At 39.0% G+C, this 21,660-nt stretch overlaps 1 protein-coding gene across 1 annotated transcript; it reads right to left on the bottom strand.

Moving 5' to 3' along the window:
- Nucleotides 1-106: 106 nt before the first annotated feature.
- Nucleotides 107-20,185, bottom strand: LOC148894352 (radixin-like). The gene is made up of 14 exons (XM_089003549.1): nucleotides 20,095-20,185; nucleotides 16,017-16,095; nucleotides 10,285-10,368; nucleotides 6,900-6,995; nucleotides 6,701-6,823; nucleotides 6,217-6,368; nucleotides 6,046-6,129; nucleotides 5,777-5,923; nucleotides 4,954-5,050; nucleotides 4,713-4,876; nucleotides 3,654-3,945; nucleotides 3,481-3,573; nucleotides 2,281-2,487; nucleotides 107-1,354 (listed from the first exon to the last, which is right to left on the bottom strand). Exons 2-14 carry the CDS (start codon nucleotides 16,032-16,034, stop codon nucleotides 1,190-1,192), a joined length of 1,722 nt encoding a protein of 573 aa, XP_088859675.1. The 5' UTR covers nucleotides 16,035-16,095; nucleotides 20,095-20,185; the 3' UTR covers nucleotides 107-1,189.
- Between the last annotated feature and the right edge of the window lie 1,475 nt (nucleotides 20,186-21,660).

Consider the following 21,660-nt stretch of genomic DNA (forward strand, 5'->3'; position numbering starts at 1 on the left):
AATCAAGACGATCAAGAATTCAATAATTTGTAAGCTAACAAATTGCCAAAAACCAAAACTATTGAGTATACGAACAATCAAAATAAACCCATTACTAATCATTCTAAACATATGGCTAACTTTGCTAGCAATAGCATTTTGGCCCATGACCAAACAACAGCATAGCTTTTGTCCACTTACTTGTGCATCTCGCAAAACAAATCCAGATGGAGGCTAACGTAACATTTGTGGCTAACAAATCGCCAAAAACCACAACTACAGTAAAGTCTCGTTATATCGATATTCAAGGGAGTCTAAAAAAATATCGATATAACCGGGACTATCGATATATCCGACTCTGTTTGCATGTAATTTTCTCAGTGCGTGCATAGAAATAGTATCGATATAACCGGGACTATCGATATATCCGATATCGATATAACGAGACTTTACTGTATTGAGTATACTAATCATTCTAAACACATAGCTAACCTTGCTAGCAATAGCATTTTGGCCCGTGACCAAACAACAGCATAGCAGTATTTACACATGATACAAACATGTTTCTTACCTTGCCTGGTGAAGCGTGGGTGTCACTGAAGAGGTAAAATATGGAGAGTGAAGTGGAGAAGTGGTACAAAATGGCGTCGGGCGGTTGTGTTGAGTTAGCGTTTTTAGCGGTTAGCTGAAGAGCGAATGTCTCTTTTCATACCTAAAGATACTCAGAGTAGGGCCATTTGTTTCCCGCTCGCGCAGAAAGTTAGCATTTCATCTAATAGTACATTTAGGGTCGCAAGGAAACGGAAAGGCTCAAAGTGAAATATCCACCGAAGGAAATTAGCAAAGAAGTGGCTAACAAATCGGCAAAAACGATAAATCGTAGAAAAAGCCTCAAGACAGTTGATTTTTTTTTTTTTTTTGGGGGGGGGGGAGTTTACTGGTCAGCTGACAAGCCACATAAACAGGAGACAAAAGTCAAAAGCAAGAGACTCCTACGCAAGAAACAAAATGGCTGACAAGGTCGCGAGACAGAAAGAAAATGCCGCCATTTAAGCTTGAGAGTCATCCGCGCAAGTCGGTCATTTTGTGGTCTGGTAAAAAGAGGCCTTTTTTTTTGGCGGATCTTTGGCGAGGCGCAAGCGAAAGTTTGCTGAGGTTTTTTTTTTTTTTTTTTTTTTTTAGGAGGGGGGGGGGGGGGGGTGTGCCTCTTTCACATGGACTCAAACTCGTCGACGCGCTGCTTGGTGTTTCCCTGCCGGATTTGCCGCAGCGTCTTGTACTTGTCGCGGCCGGCTCGCACATTCTCAGCGTGAAGGACGTCGTTGGCTGTGTTCTTACTGTCGTCGCGAGCCTCCGCCAGCTCCGAGCTCAATACCTGATTAAAAATAAATAAATAAATAAATAATATAAAGGAGAAAAGAAAAATCCCAATCCAACATTAATACCTTGGCTTACGAACCTTTCGGTTTAAAAACGTTAAATTTATGAAAATGTTAACTTGGCATACAAACTATTTTTCCGGACACACACGGAGTCCCACAATGAGTGATGTGTCGTTAGCAAACGAGGCCGTTCTCCTAACAATAAAATGGCAGCCGACTGTTTTTTGTCCTCTATTCCCCGCCCCAGTCTTCGGTTAAAGCTACGTGATTGGTCAAGAACGCAGCAGTGAGGAGAGGTGGTTTAAACATTAAAGAGACAGGATTTCAACTTTGATAGTTCAAAGGCAGAGTGTAGACTGCAAGGTTAATATTTCCCATCAATCAGGCTACTACAAATAACCCGCACAAGCCATCTGTACACTTGATGTAAAAAGCTATCAACCCAGCTAAACAGAACACAATTGATGAAGAACAAGGTAAAATTATTGCAGAGAAAGCACCTACAAGGGATCATTCCTCAAGATGGTGAAAGAAGGCTACGTTCCTCATCAAGTGTTTAATGCTAATGAAACCGGCCACTCCATTCCATCAATGACCATCACAAAGATAAATAAAATGACTTTATTATTATATTTTATTACATTTATTTCTTTAATTATAACACCATAGCACATTTATTATACATAAATTAAGGTATATTTTGTGTAGTTTTCAGGCTTAGAAAATTAGGAAGTAGAAAATCATGTTTTATGGGGATCTGGGAACGGATTATTCTCATTTTAATGGTTTCCTATGGGAAATTAATTTTGGGGATACACACTTTTCGCCTTACACACTCTGTCTGGGAACCAATTAGGTTCGTAAACCAAGATATCACTGTATTATTGTTTTGCACTCTACACCCGCCATTCCTCCTGACCTGCAGCTGCTTCTTGACGCGCTGATTCTTGTGTGCCTCCGTGACTCTTTCCTCTTCGCTGCGCTGGCTGGCGATTCCGTCGCTGAAGAGTTCCGCGCTGGCCTCGCCGTTGCTTTCGTCGAGCTCGTGCGGCGCCATGGTGGGAGAAGTCATGGCCACCCGCAGTTCCTCCCGCGTCTTTTCTAAATCTTCCTGCGCCGCCATGGCCTGTATGGGATGAAGGATATCATTCCAGTGTGATTTCAAAAAATAAATAAACATGCTTTCTGTTCATGTCCATCTCAAATTACTTTGAAAAGCACATAAAACGCCATCTTAACTCATTCATTGACAGACGTGCAAAAATGTGTCCACTCTAGTGCCAGGGTTATTGTCATTGTCACTCAAATTTCAGGACCCACAGAATATTGAGTTTTAGGACTACATACACATTCTATGCAGCGTAACAAACCTTCGACTCTCTTCTTTCATCAGAATAGAACATCTTAAATTAGGTGGAGTTATCTGAGCTTGAAATGGGGGCTGCTGTACATAATAATAATAATAATAATAATAATAATAATAATACATTTAATTTATAAGCGCCTTTCAAAACACTCAAGGTCACTTTTTCTCTGGGTGAGCAGCGGCAGCCACATGCGCCAGCGTTCACTCAACCCGGAATAACTCAAATAGATAAAAAGTTATCTAGCTAGCGAATAGATAACTAATAGATAGATAGCTAATAGATAACAAATACATAGCAAGCTAGGTAGCAGCTAGATAGCTAGTTAGCAAATAGATAGCTCGCAAGGTAGACAACTAGCTTATTAGCATGCAATTATCCATATTCCATCAAATAAACGTTACATTTGGAAGCCCCTCGGGGGGGTTGCGGTGAAGGGGAAAGCTGGACCAAACCGCTAACATGGACAAAAGAAAAATTCTGCCCCCTAGTGGAAGTGAAAAACATTGCCAGAGGTCTGACCAGCGCTTTATCGGCACCCAAGCAAAAAAAAAATAACAAAACCCGAACTAATTCGGTAATGGCACTTCACGTCATATTTTCAATTCCCGAATAAATTCCCCATTGTGGGACTATTAAAGGCTTTCTTTCTGATAAATTCAGAAATGGCAGTGAATGAGTTAATCATACACATAAAACGGCATCCAAATTATGATTTTTTTTTCAGTCATCACTTTGGTGTCATAAAGTTTTACTTTGTGCTGCCATTCGGTGGCGTCTTCTTCCTTTTTCCTCTTGGCTTCTTCCAGCAAAGAAATTTTGGCGGTGAACTCTGCTAATTCAGCAGCCTGTCAATCAAAATGAATATCCCTATTTTTTTTAGCCATGCTAAAATTAACGTGGAAAAAAAATATGTTAAAAGTCATACCAGTTGTTCCTGGTTCTTCATCTGGTCGGCGGCCTGCTGAGCAAGAGCCGCTTTGGCCTCCTCGGCGACCCTTCGCTCCTTATCCAAACGCTGAGCTTCCTCATTGGCTCGTTTCCTCTCCTGTTCCAGCTCAAGAGCCTTACGAGTCTGCTCTTCAAGTTCTTTCTGCGCTTGTTGCGTTTGCTCCTCGATGTTGCGCAGGCGCTCCATCAGCTCGTCCTTCTCGCGCTCCATGCGCTGTTTCTCCTTCTCGGCTTGCTCGCGCTTCTTCTTCTCGTTCTCCAGCTGCGCTCTGGAACGAGGGAGGACGTGACATGGGACAGCATGACATTGAGAAGTGATCATACAGGGAAAGTGGAAGCAATACCGCCCCCTATTGCTCATATTGCGTCATAGATAACAGAGAAAATCAAGTTCCTCGGTGGGAAAAACAAAAGCGACCAATAATTAATATGTAGTTTCATCATCACAACGATCACTAAAATGTGAATTGATAAAGTTCTCCATTCAGGAATGCACGTTTGAACACATCTTTTTTTTAAATAATCATGAGAAAAATTATTTGAAATTTCGATGCCATTTAAAGGACAACCGACGCCTCCGGACAAGTTGTGTCCATAATTTGTAAAATCACTTCAAATGACTTCTACTGAGTGTATTTTACAAAGATTCCATGGCATATAGCGATATTTTACGTTTTAAGACCAATATTCAGGAAGTCTTGTTTTCGAGTTGATGACGATGCCATCAATGACCATCACAAAGGTCAATAAAATGACTTTATTATACAGTACAGCTTATTTCTTTAATTATCATACCATATCACATTTATTATACATAAAATAAGGTCTATTTGTGTAGTTTTAAGGCTTAGAATATTAGACAGTAGAAAATTATGGGAACGGATTATTCTCATTTTAATGGTTTCCTATGGGAAATTATTTTTTGGGATACACACTTTTCACCTTACACTCTGTTGGGAACCAATTAAGTTTGTAAGCCAAGGTATCACTGGAGTCTACCGCCCTCCTCCTCCTTTTGTAATAAGGATTTTTGTACCTCTCCATCTGCTTGTGATGTTTTTCCTCCCGGGCCTGAGCTTTCATCTGCTGCACTTCGATGGTATCGGGCTTTCTGCGGCGCATGTACAGCTCGTGGTTGCCCATGCAGAGCGCCAGGATGCGCTTGTTGATGCGCAAGCGCGGCGCATAAAACACAAAGTCCTGGAGCAAAAATCATCAAAGATTTCTCCTCGTGGATCCGGGTCATCATGGGGAAATGTATACAGAAGACTACTTACGGGTGCTTTCTTGTCGATGGGCTTGATAACAAACTTCTTATCGTTGAAGGAGATGTTTCGGATCTCGCTCCAAGGGAAGCCTATCTTGGGCGACAACCTGAGGAAAATAATGTTTGTGATGTTTTGAAAATATTGTTGACGCGCTGCTTCAATAATACAGGATTTGAGCCAAAATAGGATCGGTTCACAATTAAATAAATAAATCCTGTATAAAAGTTGTAGTATGTCGTACATTATTTTAAATGATAAAAAACATATAAAATATGGGGAAAAGGCATACCTGTACTACGTTGACAGGTATAGACTATAGTACTGTCATCAGCTCCCAACCAATACCGTTGTTCGCCACAGGGGGCAGAATAACCAAATACAGGTAACATCCTACTTACAACCAGCTCGACTTACGACCATCCGTACTTACGACCACGACTTCCAGACCCTATTTTTAAAATTGTAATTCTATGCCTGGCACCGCAATGCGCTAGCAGGCCAGCAACGCGCACAACAACTTTGGCCAGCCAGCCAGCATCTCACTCTCGCACAGCAATCGACAGTGTGACGGCACCAGAAGGGGGGGGGGGGGGGGGTTGCGAGTAATTTAGCCTTCGAGTCTCGACTTACGACCATTGTGACTTACGACTGTTTGGTCGGAACGGAACTAGGTCGTAAGTAGGATGTTACCTGTAAATGCCATCCCTGCGACGAAGTTCAGGTCACAATGAACCACAATATGCATTCTCAAAAATCAAAACAGACGGCCTTATCTTTCTTGTACTAAATCAATGAGTCGCAACTATTTTTTTTAATAGTCTGTTGACGTTACTTGTCTTCGTGCTCGTAGATGTTGAGACCAAGTGCGTCGACGCCCAGCCACAGCTCGGTGCCCTTCTTGTTCTTGATTTCAAAATAGTTGACGCCGTACATCTCCAGGTCCTGGGCGATTTTCAGGTACTCCATCATGGCATCCTCCCTGAACACGTAATAATAATAATACATTTTTAATTTGAAAGCGCTTATTTTTCATCCTATGTACCGTTTATACCACTAATGTATCATACGGTGATCATCTTAAATACTATACGTAGCAGCCACCTGAGCATGCTCCGGTGTTCCTCGTGCCAGGTCTGTATTCTGTCCTCCCACTGTTCCTTTGTCAGCTTATGTTGCTCCAGAACTCTGCCACCCAGACCGAGAAGAGAAAACATCAGTCACCATGACAACAAAAAAGGGTTTCACGATCAAAGTCAATTTGCTCATTTGTACCTTTGCGGCAGAAGGCGGTCGGCCGCCAGGTAGCCAGACTTGTGTACGTCCTTATTGTGGTCGGCAAACTTGGCCTGGACGGCGTAGGAGGCCAGGAGCACGGCGGTCTCGGGGGGGCAGTAGTTGTCGTCGTTTAAGATAGCTTCCTTCACCTGGGTGGTTCAAAATGGAAGTTTAAAAGAACATTTTGCGGCCAAGTTGCAGCTATTTTTGTGCACAGTTTAAAAAAAAACAGAATTTTGTATATGTATGGTGTAATCCCACCGTTGACCACGAGATGGCTGCACATTTTTGTTTGACATTTGTGTGCATTTGAAAAAAATTAAATAGCAAGGTGCAGCACCCAAGAGTTTTTTGTTGTTGAAAATTACCGCAATCCCGTTTTTTTACATTAAAAAAGTTACAACAAAAATTATCAGGACGCGCACCGCCCAGAATGGCACTAGCCGCACCTCATTTTAACCCAGGATAAACCTTGGCGTACCTGAAGGAAGAAAAGCCTCTGCGTGATATCCTGGATGAGCTCCTCGGAGACGTCCTCTGGAAAAAACTTGGCCCTGAATTTGAATTGCAGAGGGTTCTCCTTTTTCACATCCTGATGCGTTACCTGGGTGAAAAAACAAAAACAAAACATTAAATACAGTCTCAGTGAAACGACACGGTGGTGCATCGGTGGTACTCGCCTTCTTGTTGAGCTTTAACCACGTGACGTAGCCTTTGCTGTCGATGTACTGGAGGCCGAAGAACCAAACCTCCCTCAGACCGACCGTCTTCACCACCTGCAGAACAAAGTAGTAACCATTTTTTTATTTATTTGTGTATTTATTTAATTATCCATCTATTTATTCATTCATTGATTTATTTATTTCTACATGTATTTATTTGTGTCATGTATTCCTGCATTTTTATTCATGTATTCATTTGTGTATTTAGTCATGTAATTATTTGTGCATTTAATTATTTATGCATTATTTATTTATTTCTACATGTATATTTATTCATTCCTGCATGATTTATTTATTTATACATGTATTTATTTGTGTATTTTTTCATGTATTGATACCTGCATTTATTTATTCATGTATGTATTTATTTGTGCATTTATTTATTTCCGTGTCATTTATTTATACATGTATTTATTTGTGTATCTATTTATTTCTGCATCATTTATTCATTCATACATGTATTTATTTGTGTATTTAGTAATGTATTTATTTATTCCTGCATTTTTATTTATTCATGTATTTAATCATGTATTCATTTATTCTTGTTTATTTGTATATTTATTTGTGTATTTATTTATTCCTGCATTTTATTTATTTATTTGTGCATTTATTTATTTCCGTGTCATTTATTTATACATGTATTTATTTGTGTATCTATTTATTTCTGCATCATTTATTCATTCATACATGTATTTATTTGTGTATTTAGTAATGTATTTATTTATTCCTGCATTTTTATTGATTCATGTATTTAATCATGTATTCATTTATTCTTGTTTATTTGTATATTTATTTGTGTATTTATTTATTCCTGCATTTTATTTATTTATTTGTGCATTTATTTATTTCCGTGTCATTTATTTATACATGTATTCATTTGTGTATCTATTTATTTCTGCATCATTTATTCATTCATACATGTATTTATTTGTGTATTTAGTAATGTATTTATTTATTCCTGCATTTTTATTGATTCATGTATTTAATCATGTATTCATTTATTCTTGTTTATTTGTATATTTATTTGTGTATTTATTTATTCCTGCATTTTATTTATTTATTTGTGCATTTATTTATTTCCGTGTCATTTATTTATACATGTATTTATTTGTGTATCTATTTATTTCTGCATCATTTATTCATTCATACATGTATTTATTTGTGTATTTAGTAATGTATTTATTTATTCCTGCATTTTTATTGATTCATGTATTTAATCATGTATTCATTTATTCTTGTATTTTTATTTATTTATATATTTATTTATTTGTGTATGTATTTCTGAGTAATTTATTTCTACTGTACATGTATTTATTTGAGTATTTATTTGCGTATTTATTTATTTCGGCATCACTTATTTATTTATACATGTATTTATATATTTCTGTATTTATTCGTGTATTTATTTATTCCTACATTTTTACTTCTTTATTTATGTATTTATTTATTTGTGTATTTTTTCATTCATTTTTGTGTTTATTTAAGTATTTTGATGTCAATGAATTTGCCCCAATCTTGCGTTCAGCTTGGAAGTTGAGAATCGGTTTCCCCGGTGAAGTTAGCGTGACTTTGACTTCGCCACCTTACCACCGAGATTTTCATTAATGTCTGGAATTTGTTACACTCGACCTGCGGCTTTGAACGTGAAGAGAATCAGCTCGAAGCTTCTGAAGAAGCAGGTTGCGAAAGCAGAATTAAATACCCAAAATCAGACATGTCCGTGTTGGTTTCACAAGGACCTGGTCGGTTCATGACTGATTTAAGATGACAAGTATTGTCACGGAAACTTGTGGCCATCGGTTTGCGTGGCCTCCTTAGGATAAGCAGAACCCATAAAAGAAGCAAAAGGCTCCCCCTTTCATTTGTTTCCCTCCCTCTGCATCACTGAAACCTTTCAGGGGCGAAACAATGCTGAAAGCCGCCCTTTAACAGAAACACACACGTACATATAGGAACAAAGAGATCTTTGTCTGGCCCGTATGAGACAGAACCAGAAGCGAACCGAGCACCTACTGGCACATATTGCCAGCGCCAAACTGTGCTTTGATGGTACAGCAAAAGATCAATCCAATGAGGACCATTTATTTACTTCATGTATTTATGTATCTGTTTTTATTTATGCGTTTATTTATTTACTTAATTTATTTATGTGTGCATTTATTTATTTGTCAATTGAGTTATTTATTTATTTGTTTACTTAATTTATTTATGTATCTGTTTATGTATCTATTTATGTATCTATGTATGTATCTATTTATGGATCTATTTATTTATTTATCTATTCATTTATTTGTTTATTTGCATGATTTATAAAAATACTACTACTACTACTACTAATAATAATAATAATAATAATAATAATAATAATAATACTACTACTACTACTACTACTACTACTAATAATAATAATAATAATATTACATTTCATTTCTAAGCGCCTTTCAAAACTCTCAAGGTCACTTTACAGTATTTCTGTGGGTGAGCAGTGGCAGCCACACGCGCCAGCGTTCACTATCCATTAATTTACTTATCCAGTTGTTGAATAATTAGTTAGTTTATTTACACATTTATTTATCTATGTATGTATTTATTTATTTATCTAGTCATTCATTTGTTTATTTACATAATCTATTCATTTATTCATCTATTTACATATTTACTGATTTGCTTATTTACACATTTACATATTTACTTATTTACATATTTACAAATTTACATATTTACATATTTATTTATTTATTTATTTATCCATTTGTTGATTAAGTAATTTGTTTATTTAATTTATTCATGTGTCTATTTATTCATGTATCCATTTGTTAGTTAATTTGTTTGTTAATCTGTTTATTTATTTGTTTATTCATCAATTCACCCATTTCTTCATTTATTTATCTACTTATATTTATGTATGTATGTAGGCATGTGTTTATTTAGTAATATGAAAAAACTAAAATGAAAAAAAAAAATAGTAAAACCCCTTATGTGCTGCGTATGAAATACTATCAGGAAAACTTTACACCCGTTGTCAAAATACCATACTGTGAAAAAAATATTGTACTTTTTTTTATATTATGTAAAGCACGTTCGCCTCTCAGTGGCAAGGTTTCGCTTGTGCTAACACGCTAACAACATCCATGTTGGATTTGGTCCAAGACGAAATTGCTTTTAGATTTCAACGCCAGTGCGAATGAATTGGCTAGTGATGAATGCAAAAGGTAGTGAGCAGGGCTACGGGTCAACCTCCCCCGCCCCCTAAAAGGACAAATTATGGGTCATAACTTCACTAATAACTTTTTTTTTTTTTAAACAGAAGATATTCAAAAGTGCACGTGCGCGAGTGTCTTACCTGGTCGAAAAGTTGCTTGCCTGTTGTGTTGGGCTGGATGGCAAACTCCAGCTCAGCATCCATGGTGGTAACACGGACGTTCGTCTGCATGACAAATTTCAAAAGTCATGTTAAAAATTTAGGTTTGGGATGAATACACACACACACACACACACACACACACATGTGTGTGTGTGTGTGTGTGTGTGTGTGTGTGTGTGTGTGTGTGTGTGTGTGTGTGTGAATGTGTGTGGGAATGGGTCCATATGTTGCCTTTGAGGTCACCTTGTGTGCATGCAAGTCTGCAGCTTGTCGATAAGGTTTGTCCGCTAAGCTAACAAAGCACATGTCAAGCATTGATGGCTTCATGGATGAAGATTTAAAATCAGGCTCGACTAAGCGTACTGCCCATAAAAACAAATGACTGTTAGCAACGTGAGTGACGGTTTTAGTGTGGTGGTGGTGTTGGTGGCGGTAAAGCATACGCCGATGTGCATGTGGAACGGTCGCAGCTTGGAATTGAAGCGGATTTACGTGGGACAGGAGATGTGAGGCAATTTCTTTTCGTCAATGGATGCTACAGCTTCGTGTTTGCTTTCAACATTTAGCTTGTAGCAAATGTGCACATTCCACCATGACGTCGCTGATCCACTGGTGAAAAGGACGCTTTGATATTCTTTCATCTAGAATTGCTACATACAACAGAAAGTGCTGAAGATTGACTGACTGTCTTTTGTGACATTAGTTATTTTGTTTTTCGTTGTTGTTTTGACTTCAAGATGGCGCCACGAGAGTGACTGCCTTTACAGCAGCTCCTGTATTTTGTTTTTCGACTTCTTCCTTTCCTTTCATAACTTGGCGGCTGTGAAATGTAAATCTATCCGCTGCGAGAATTCAATCCGTATTTTCTCTTGCACCATTACAACTGAATCTGGTAGTATTAGAATATTTTTTTTCCACCTCATATACAGTTCCAATTATTTTCTTAAACAAGAGGACTTCATTCCGACCTCCTCGGAACGCGGCGGCCATTCTGCTTTTATCGTCTTTGGATTTGTTTTGTTGTGCCATTCAGACAATTTCTTGTAAATATATAAGCTACTCCATTTTGTATATTTATTTAATTAATTACATTCAGTGTATTAGCTAACCAGCTCAGTGTATTAGCTAACTAGCTAGCTATCTATTAGCTATATATCTATCTAGGTGGCTAGCTATCTAGCTAGTTATCCGTCGGCTATCTATTAGCTATGTACTGGCTGGCTAGCTAGCTTTCTATCTATTTACTTCCGGGTTGAGTGAATGCTGGCGTGTGTGGCTGGCGTGTGTGGCTGCCGCTGCTCACCCACAGAAAAACTTTATCCTGTGACTCTAAAGTGACCTTGAGAGTTTTGAAAGGTGCTCATAATGATTATTGTTATTATTATTATACTTTATTTTGGTAGGGTTGGATCATTTGTGCAATTTAATTCTTGTAACATCACAATCACTTGTTATAAAATGGCGGCAGCATTGGTGAATCCAGGCCCGATGACTCTGCTGCCTCAACGGGTGGGTAAGCTCGGCTTGAAACCAATACCCGGCGTGTACATGACTTCTTCGAACGCCACATCCTCACTAATCTGGGGGCGCAGTGCAAGATCACGCCGGATTATCCAGTTAATTTTACGAGGTTGACTGCTTCCAGATTGTGAGAAGAACAATTTTAAAGTCAGGCGCAAGGTTCCATTTTGTGGCGGCTATTTCCTGTCTCGTAAGAATGGAGACCAACACGTCGGTTCGGCGTACGCTTCGGTGTTGTTGGCGTGTAGCGGGACCGCCTAGCGACATTGTTTGTGTGCGTCCGTGTCCAGACTCAGACAGTCATAATTAAAAGCTCTTTGGCGCTAAGCTGGTTAGCGGGCTTGGAAAGGCAGTGGCGATGAACTTCTTCAACTCATCTTCGCACACATGAGTGCGGCATTTCACTTTATCGACATTAATGATCAGACTTGTTTTTTTTTTGGGTGTGAATTGTAGTTCTTTATATCAAAATACATATTTGTCATGATATGTTCATGTTTTAGGTAGTTGTATTTGGGCCTTGCAAATTACAGCTACATGTAATAGAGAATTTTTTAATACAAATTATTTTTATTATGTAAAAACTGTATTTTTTTTCCCGTTTACATTTTTATTCACTGAAAAGTACAATATTTGTTTTCATTATATTTTGAGGTTTTTAACTCATTCACTGCCAGACGATGTGCAAAAATGTGTCCACTACAGTGCCAGGGTTTTTGTCATTGTCACTCGAATTCCAGGACCCACAGAATATAGAGTTTTAGGACGACATAAACATTCAATGCAGCGTAAGAAACTGTAGACTAAAGAGTTAATTCCTAAATTATATGAGTCTGGAGTTATTTGAGCTTGAAATGGGGGCGGATGTACAAAACACAATGCAATACATATTGGTTTGTATAGCGCTTTAACAACAGCTGAAGCTGGAACAAAGCGCGAACATGGAAAAAAAAGGTAACGCTGCCCCCTTGTGGAAGGGAAAAAAAACATTGCAAGAGGCGAATGGCCAGCGCTTTATCGCGACCCAGGCCTGAAAAACCAAAACCCGAACAAATTCGGGAATGGCGCTCTACAGACTATTTTCAATTCCCGAATAAATTTGTGAATGGCAGTGAATGAGTTAAAGTAAATTTACGATTTTTTTCCTCCTCTAAAAAGTTGCAAAAAAATATATTTTTAGCTATATTTGGAATATAAAATGTACATTTTATCACTGTGTTTTATTTCTCAATTCATTTTGAATGTAAATTTCAAGCCTTTTGCTCAAATTAAAAAAAAGGTTTCCTCCCACAATCACAATTTTTTTTTAATCGTTACGCCGCCCCCTCCCAATCTTACAGGGCAAATTTAACACTAATCTTCCGCCAATACGATTTTTTGTCTGCTCACAAGTACATTTTTCACTCAATACTTGAAGTACGTTCTGACCATACAGTGATACCTTGGCTTACGAACTTAAGTGGTTCCCAGACAGAGTGTGTAAGGCGAAAAGTGTGTCTCCCAAAAAATAATTGCCCATAGGAAACCATTAAAATTAGAATAATCCATTCCCAGGTCCCCATAAAACATAATTTCCTACTTTTAATTTTCTAAGCCTTAAAACTACACAAAATACAGTAAAGTCTCGTTATATCGATATTCAAGGGAGTCCGAAAAATATCGATATAACCGGGACTATCGATATATCCGACCCTGTTTGCATGTAATTTTCTCCGTGCGTGCATAGAAATAGTATCGATATAACCGGGACTATCGATATATCCGATATCGATATAACGAGACTTTACTGTATACCTTATTTTATCATAAAATTACATATACATAAATTTTTTATGTATAATAAATGTGCTATGGTATTATAATTAAAGAAAGCTGTACTGTACAATAAAGTCGTTAACTGTGCAGTATAATAAAGTCGTTTTATTTACCTTTGTGATGGTCGTTGATGGCTTAATGGAATGGAGTGGCCGGTTTCATCAGCATTAAACACTTGATGAGGAACGTAGCCTTCTTCTTTCACCATCTTGAGGAATGATCCCTTGTAGGTGCTTTCTCTGCCATAATTTTACCTTGTTCCTCATAAATTGCGTTCTGTTTAGCTGGGTACAGATGGCTTGTGCGGGTTATTTGTGGAGCCTGATTGATGGAATATTTTAACCTTCCAGTCTACACTCTGCTTTTGAACTGTCAAAGATGAAACGAGCCCTGTTTTCTATCCATTTTGTCACTCTCTCTGTCGTCTGCCTGTCTCTTTAATGTTCGTATGCCAACGTAAAATTGTAGTGTAGCCGAAAAGTTCCTAAGCTGAAAAGTTCCTAAGCCAAGGGGTTCGTAAACCAAGGTATCACTGTATATTGAAGAAAAAAAAACATTTAGATTATCCTGCACGACTGGACCTCCCTTAGGGTGTCTTTTTTTTGGGTGGAGGGGGTGGATTTTAAAATAAAAAAATACAATAACATTCTATGGGATGCGGCAGAAAGATACCTTGCGGGCGAACGTCTCCGCATTACATCAGGTCTGTTTGTCGGCCGCATCACGTAACTATGAGGAAATGATCAAGTTGCTTTTGCTTTGTGAGTGCGTGTGAGTGTGAGTGTGTGTTGCATTGTAGGATGCTCACAGGCTTTATTATAAACGAAACACGAGCTTGAGATACAATGGGACAAGGGACGGTCATTAACTCATTCATTGCCATTCCCGAATTTATCCGGGAATTGAAAAGCATGACGCGGTCAATTGGCACGGTTTGAACATCCTGATATGCAGCTAACAAAGCTAAGCTAGTTGAGGTGTTTTGAACAGTGCACAGAGCAAGGCAGTGAAAGGGCCCCGTTTGTTTTGCGTCAGGGGTCAGGGGGGATAATGTAACCAGACTGGGAGTTTTCCCTCCCCTCAAGGCGGCATTTGATATGGCAGGTGGACTTCAAAACAAAGTTTCTCTTTCTCTCTGTCTGTCTTCCTCTCACGCACACACTTTCTTGTTCATTGCGGATGTAATAGAAAGTTTCTGTGATCACACTCCCGCCAATAAGATAATAAAATACATGGGCCAAATGGGGACACATTCCAAGTGCTAAGACCTGTTTTTTATGTAAAAAGGATCACCACATTGTTGTAATTTGAATATGTCCACTTCAAGAGATTTTTTACGTTGATAATAATGTGCTATTTGCTTAAAAAATTTGAACGTCCAATTTAAGGCTATTTGGATTTTGTATGTCCACAATGTTGCATCCAAATAATGACTAAATAAATCATAATAATGCATGTGTTTTGCTGTTTTCATAAAACAGCAAAACCCTTCACTAAATCGCCACGGTGGGGTGAGGTTCAATTTGGATCGTTCCTACAAGAGACTTCTTAGGCAACATAGGCTTAGTTATGCTGATGAGGTGATACCAGAAAAAATAGGGCAATCAGGCCAGTCGTAGACCCCATCATCAGACAGGACAATAGAGGTAATCAGTCAGGACAATAGACGTAATCAGTGTAGCCTCAGGGAATAGTCCTCTGCTCCCTCCAACCTGAGAGCAGGCACCTATCATAGCAGAGTCTGGCACCGCCATGTCTGGACAGTAGCGATATATATCTATATAGGGCCAAAACTACCAGCAAATTTTCGTTAGCTGACGAAGCCTCTTGGATAAGAATCGCAACGTCAGACACCTTCAAAGAAGTACAGATGATGGCTGAAGAAACCTCCTCATCGAAATTATAATAATAAATACAATTTTGTTGTTGTTGTTTTGACTTCAAGATGGCGTGGCGAGAGTGGCTGCCTTTCCAGCAGCTCCTGTATTTTTTTGTTTTTCTATTTCTTTCTTTCCTTTCATCACTTTGCTGCTGTGAAATGTAAATTTCTCCACTGCGAGACTAATAAAGGCAAATCCAATCCATGCTATGCTATGCTATGTCCACTTTCTGACCAGTCCTATGACGTCGACATTTTTTGCTATTGAGCGAAATCCTTCGAAGTCCACATGAAAGAAATTTTTAGATCCACATTGTCGCTATTTGTTAGCCACCTCGCTGTTGACTTTTTTTTGGTTTATATAATTGCCCAAATTGTGACTGTATGTCCATTTTGATTTATTACATAACATCCACGTTACTTTCTATGTCCATCTTGAGTGTTTTGTATATTTTGGTGGGGTTTTGTACTTTGTAAAATGAAAAGAAGAACTCACCGGCTTGGGCATCTTCATCCTCTCTCTGCCCGTCCTCTGCGGTTGAGAAAAGAGAGAGACGTCGTCTTGCGTCTTCCTGCTGACGACAAAACACACAAAGATCCTTTCAATTTCCTACATTTTCATTTCAAAAGGATTCATATATTAAAATTGTTCATTTATTTCGACAATCCCAACCAGAGTTTGAAGAATTAAGGACATTGACTTTAGTTTGACAGCTCCAAATCGTTACGTTGCTTTGAGGACAGGTTCTGGAGGTAAATATGGCCTACAACAGGAAACCGCATCCCTTTCTTTGTATACCGCAGATGTCAAAGGCATATTTTTTCAGCTCAAATATAAAATAGGTTAGCATTTTCTTGTACATTGGCTTTAGAAAATATTTGAGGTTTTTTGTGGTCATGCTATGCTCATTTATTGATTTTGGGGAATTTAACAAACAATGTATGCTACCATTGTGGATTTTATTCAATTTGACTCATACTATTGTGACTTTTTTTACATCACAACTTTTTTTTAATCTAATTACCATTACAGCTTTTATTGTACCATTACAATGTTTTTTTTGTCAAATCATTGCAGCCTTTCACTCCTAAAATTACATTCTCTTAAACCCGATTTCCCGATATTTCAGTTTTAATTGTGGACAGACGTAATAGTTTTGCATGGCTTTGAAAACGTTACAACAGACTAGATTTACCCCCATATAATTTTATAGCACTCACTTGGCTTTGTTATCACTTTTGGCTGGGATCACATCGTCAATCGGCTTTATTTTGCATCCAGCGCAGTGAATGTGATTGCACAGAGTGCATTTTAATCAGTTTAATGGTCCAAGTTTGATGGCACCCCATACCGACAATGACCACAGTGGGTCATTGTGTATTTGTCGAGGTGTGTATGAATGCTATTTCATATATATATGAACTTGTTTTACATATAATGAGAAAAGTCGTTTAGGAGTTATATCATTTCGAAAACATTGTGATTTTTGTGTAGTTGCAGAGTCATACAGGGCATCTCAATAGTTTGGATGAGAAATGACACTAAGCATTTTCATTTCCGTTGACACTTCCTCCTTCAAATTTGGCCTACTGTTCTAGTACTTTTTGTTCATATACAGTAAAGTCTCGTTATATCGATACTCAAGGGAGTCCGAAAAATATCGATATAACCGGGACTATCGATATATCCGACCCTGTTTGCATGTAGTTTTCTCCGTGTGTGCATAGAAATAGTATCGATATAACCGGGACTATCGATATATCCGATATCGATATAACGAGACTTTACTGTATATATATATATATATATAAATTCATAGATATAAAAAATATTTTGTGAAAACTGGAGTGTGAATTAATTGAATGCTGAATATATTATACAAGCTAAGCATTTTTATTGTAGTCGTGATCTATGCTTTGATATTGGGAAGTGAGAGTGTGGCTCTTTTCTAGCAAATGTTAAAAATATTTAAAAATGTTTTTCGGGATGTAATATAGGGAAAGAGATGATAATTTAGATACAGTATATATACCGTGACTGGAAGATAAAGCATCTTAAAGGATAACCGACGTCTGCGGACAAGTTGTGTCCATAATTTGTAAAATGGCTTCAAATGACTTCTACTGAGCGTATTTTACAAAGATTCCACCGCATATAGCTATATTTTACGTTTTAAGACTAGCGCTGAATATTCCGGAAGTCTTGTTTTTGAGTTGGTGATGAGTCCGTACGTGACGTCACTGAAGGAACGGCCCTAACCGAGAAAGGACACTTGCATCACCTCAATGCATTTTGCGGTACTTTGTTTGGTCTGAAAACTTAGTGTTGATGGCGAAATTAGAAGGAAAACACATAAATAACGCGATGGTGAATCGTTGTGTGTTGCGCCAAGACTTCTACAGTGTATTTGATATTCGCTTACAAAACGTCCCAGGAGTCCATTCCCACGGAGCTTTGTCGCCCTCTTCTGCCTTTTTTTGAGTACTGTGAGTACTAAAGAGTTTGTCACTACATTTCTCTCCAGATGCATTAAAATGACCGGAATAAATTCTTTAATCGATTGCAAACATGTATGCTTTCCTCTTCAGAACTATTTGAATCATATTCATAACTGGATGAGTAACAAGAAAGCATCTTCTCCGAATCTGAAGCCATTGTTTTGATTCTCGAGCAAGGCAAGACGTTCTGATGTGACGTCACTAACAAGGGGGCAGGGCCTTCTGAAACTGGCCACGTCCGGGTTCAATTTGAAGTAGTTTTTGGACACTTTAAATCATTTTTATTGGTGTTTTGCATTTGACTAAAAATATCATACTGCGTGTTTTTATTTTAGATGCTATAAAACGTTTTTCTGATGTCAGTTAGGAAACAAAAAAGTGATGTTGGTTGTCCTTTAAAGTTCTGTTTGTGATGTAATATAGGGAAAGAGATGCCCATTTCACGTTAAGATCAGAGCATTGTCATCAAATGGTGAGCATAGTTTTTGCTTTTTTGATTGTTGCTGTGCCGATGACCATTTTGTGTATGGGAGCCTTTTACTGAGCGAGTTTCTTGTTCTGTAGCCACAAAGGGACATAAGTCTTCTTGTGCCGGTCCTAAGCCCGGATAAATACAGAGGGTTGTGTCAGGAAGGGCATCCGACGTAAAAGCTTGGCCAAAACAAACATGCGGATCAAACCTCTAACGATGGAGGACACTGATTTGCTGTGCCGACCCATTGAAGGGAAAACCGAAAGGAAAAGAAGTTAAAAAGAACAAATATAATCTCGTTTTCTTGCAAGTCAACATGGTAAAAGAAATACTAAGAGCAAATGAAGCATTGTAATATCGAAGTAACGTTGATATTTCCATGAAACTGGTGCAAGAGGCGTGAAGGACAGACGAAGCAGCCAATCAGAACACTCCCCCGCTCCCTGTTGTCCAATCAGCGTGGCTTTAGAACTCACTACTGTACTGCACAGTACTTCGGTTTGACACTGGGGAGGGACGTACAGTGTATGACAAGCAAGGTAACCAATCACAACTCCTCTGGGGTGTCAATTGGCCAATAAGGATGATTACAAACTCACCGCTTCGATTTGAGGCTACAGAAGGCTGGCTCGGCTAACGGCGGTTAACTGCCGCGTTTAAATGACAGCTAGTGACGCGTTAAACGGGCTAAAATAGCGGTAGATGAATCTGAGCGGCTTGAAATGGGAAGTGAAGATGACTCACTGGAACAAATACACTCGAGCTTCCTTAATGTGCTTCAACATGTCCAAAAAGCCAGTCGTATTCACATATAAATCGATGTAGCTCCCACGTAATCTAGTCGGGAGCCAAGTAGGTCGGTCCCGTTACCCAAAAGCTGCTTATAACACTTGTGACGATGACAAAGGAATACAAAAACGATCTAAACGTCATATTGCAAAGAGACACGAGGCAGCGACTGAAAATGGCTACAAGTCATTAAAGGTGTCCCGGATGTGTCCCCAGGTTGTAGGAGTAATTAATTAGCCTGGTCGTTAGCGACAAACCTCGTCGTGGCGACAAAAGTGGCACCTCGGGGAGTATGCGCTCTTCACCGCAAAGTTGGGACTGGAAAACCACTACAAAGCGATTATATGTCGCAAATTGATAAAGTGATAAACGCCCGTCAACACAACCACTCTTTGTTGAGATAAAGGACGCCATCAAGAGTTAATGTTGTTACCTCGCTACCGGACAATCGAGCTGTCATTATAGTTCAGCCAGGTATGTCTCCAGACTAAAAAGTTGCTGCAGATACTCTTCCAATCATCAATGTCAATAGTATTCGTTCCCCGCGTTCAAATATTACGTCTTTACGAGGCACGAACCAGCGTTACTAATTACCCAAAGGTTCCCCGGAGATGCCCCGGTGTACATAAGTGGAGGGGACGGCGGGGGGAACTAATTAGCCTGTCCGCTAATGACGCACCTCACCTCGGCAGGCAAATGTGACACAAAATCGCTTTCTACTGACAAAATGGCTTCCACGTAGGCGCCGGAAAACGCCGAAGAGTTGACAAATATTCAAAGTTGATAAAAACAACCAACCCCGGGCGGTACTTACCAGCACGGCCGAGCTGCGTCAAGATAAAGGGACGCCTGCTATGGAGTGTTGTCACCCCGCCACCAGTAGACCGCTGCGTACTAGTGATGTGTCGTTCGCGAACGAGGCGGATCTCTGAACTGAACGATGAGCCGACTTTTTCCTCCCTGTATCCCCCCCCCAGTCATCGGTTAAAGCCGCACGTGATTGGTCAAGAACCGTGGTAGAGGAAAGAGAGAATTACAGACACACGCAGCAGTGAGGAGAAGGGGGAGGAGTTAGATAAACTATTGACTTTACACTTTACAGTCACAAGATATTTTTTTCCTTGGGTGAGCAGCGGCAGCCGCGTGCGCCAGCGTTCACTCTACCCGGAAGTAACTCGAATAGATAGAAAGTGAGCTAGCTAGCTAACAGATAGCTAATAGGTAGCTAGCTAGATAGCTATTAAGCTAATAGATACCAGCTAGATAGCCAGCCAGCCAGCTAGATAGCTAATAGATAGCAAATAGATAGCTAGCTAGGTAGCTAGCCAGATAACCAGCTAGATATTTTACAGTAAACATCAAATTGGAGTGTTATTTGGGTTTTGTTGTTTTTTTTTAACTTTAAGATGGCGCCGCGAGAGTGGCTGCCTTTTCAGCTGCTCCTGTATTTTGTTTTTCTACTTATTTCTTTCCTTTCCTCTTCCTTTCATAACTTTGCTGCTGTAAAATGTAAATTTCTCCACTGCGAGACGAATAAAGGTACATCCAATCCACTCCAAATAGATAGCTAGCTAGGTAGCTAGCCAGATAGGTATTTTACAGTAAACATCAAATTGGAGTGAAAAATAAATTCAGAAGTGTTCAAAAAAATAAATATATATAAAGCCATACAAATAAAAATATTTGATATTGTGTATTTTTTACATGAGTAATTCGTTTTTCACATAATTTTACATGATCGTTAATTAATTTAAGCAACATAAAAACTGAGGAGCCATTGGGAGCCATAAGAGCCGGATCTTTTTAGTGAATTGAGCCGAAAGGACCGGCTCTCTGAAAGGAGCCGGAAATCCCATCACTACTCTGTACCTCCTCCTTCTCTTTGAGCCGGGTGCCGTCGCTTTATATATATAAACACACACACACAGCAGGTAAAAATAGCCCCGCTGCCTCGACGGCGCTGACCGGACACGGAGCTCACTGACACGGGTAAGACTCGTCACAAAGTCACACACACGCACGTGCGTCGTCAATATGGCTGACCAAATTGGTCGTCAGGGGTGATGGCGGTGAGCGCCGAGCGGCTCCCCAGTCGCCTCGCACACCTCTCGCGTATCCCCATCAAACATTGACCATTAAAGAGACAGACGACAGTGAGAGAGTTTCAACTTCGATAGTTCAAAGGCAGAATGTAGACTGCAAGGTTAAAATATCACAACAATCAGGCTCCACAAACAACCTGCACAAGCCATCTGTACACGTAATGCAAAAAGCTATCAACTCAGCTAAATAGAACACAATTGATGAGGAACTAGATACAATTATCACAGAGAAAGTACCTACAAGGGATCATTCCTCAAGATGGTGAAAGAAGGTTACG

The sequence above is a fragment of the Hippocampus bargibanti genome, linkage group LG08 (assembly GCF_051943395.1).
Source record: "Hippocampus bargibanti isolate YZ-2025 linkage group LG08, ASM5194339v1, whole genome shotgun sequence".
Taxonomy (NCBI): Eukaryota; Metazoa; Chordata; class Actinopteri; order Syngnathiformes; family Syngnathidae; genus Hippocampus; species Hippocampus bargibanti.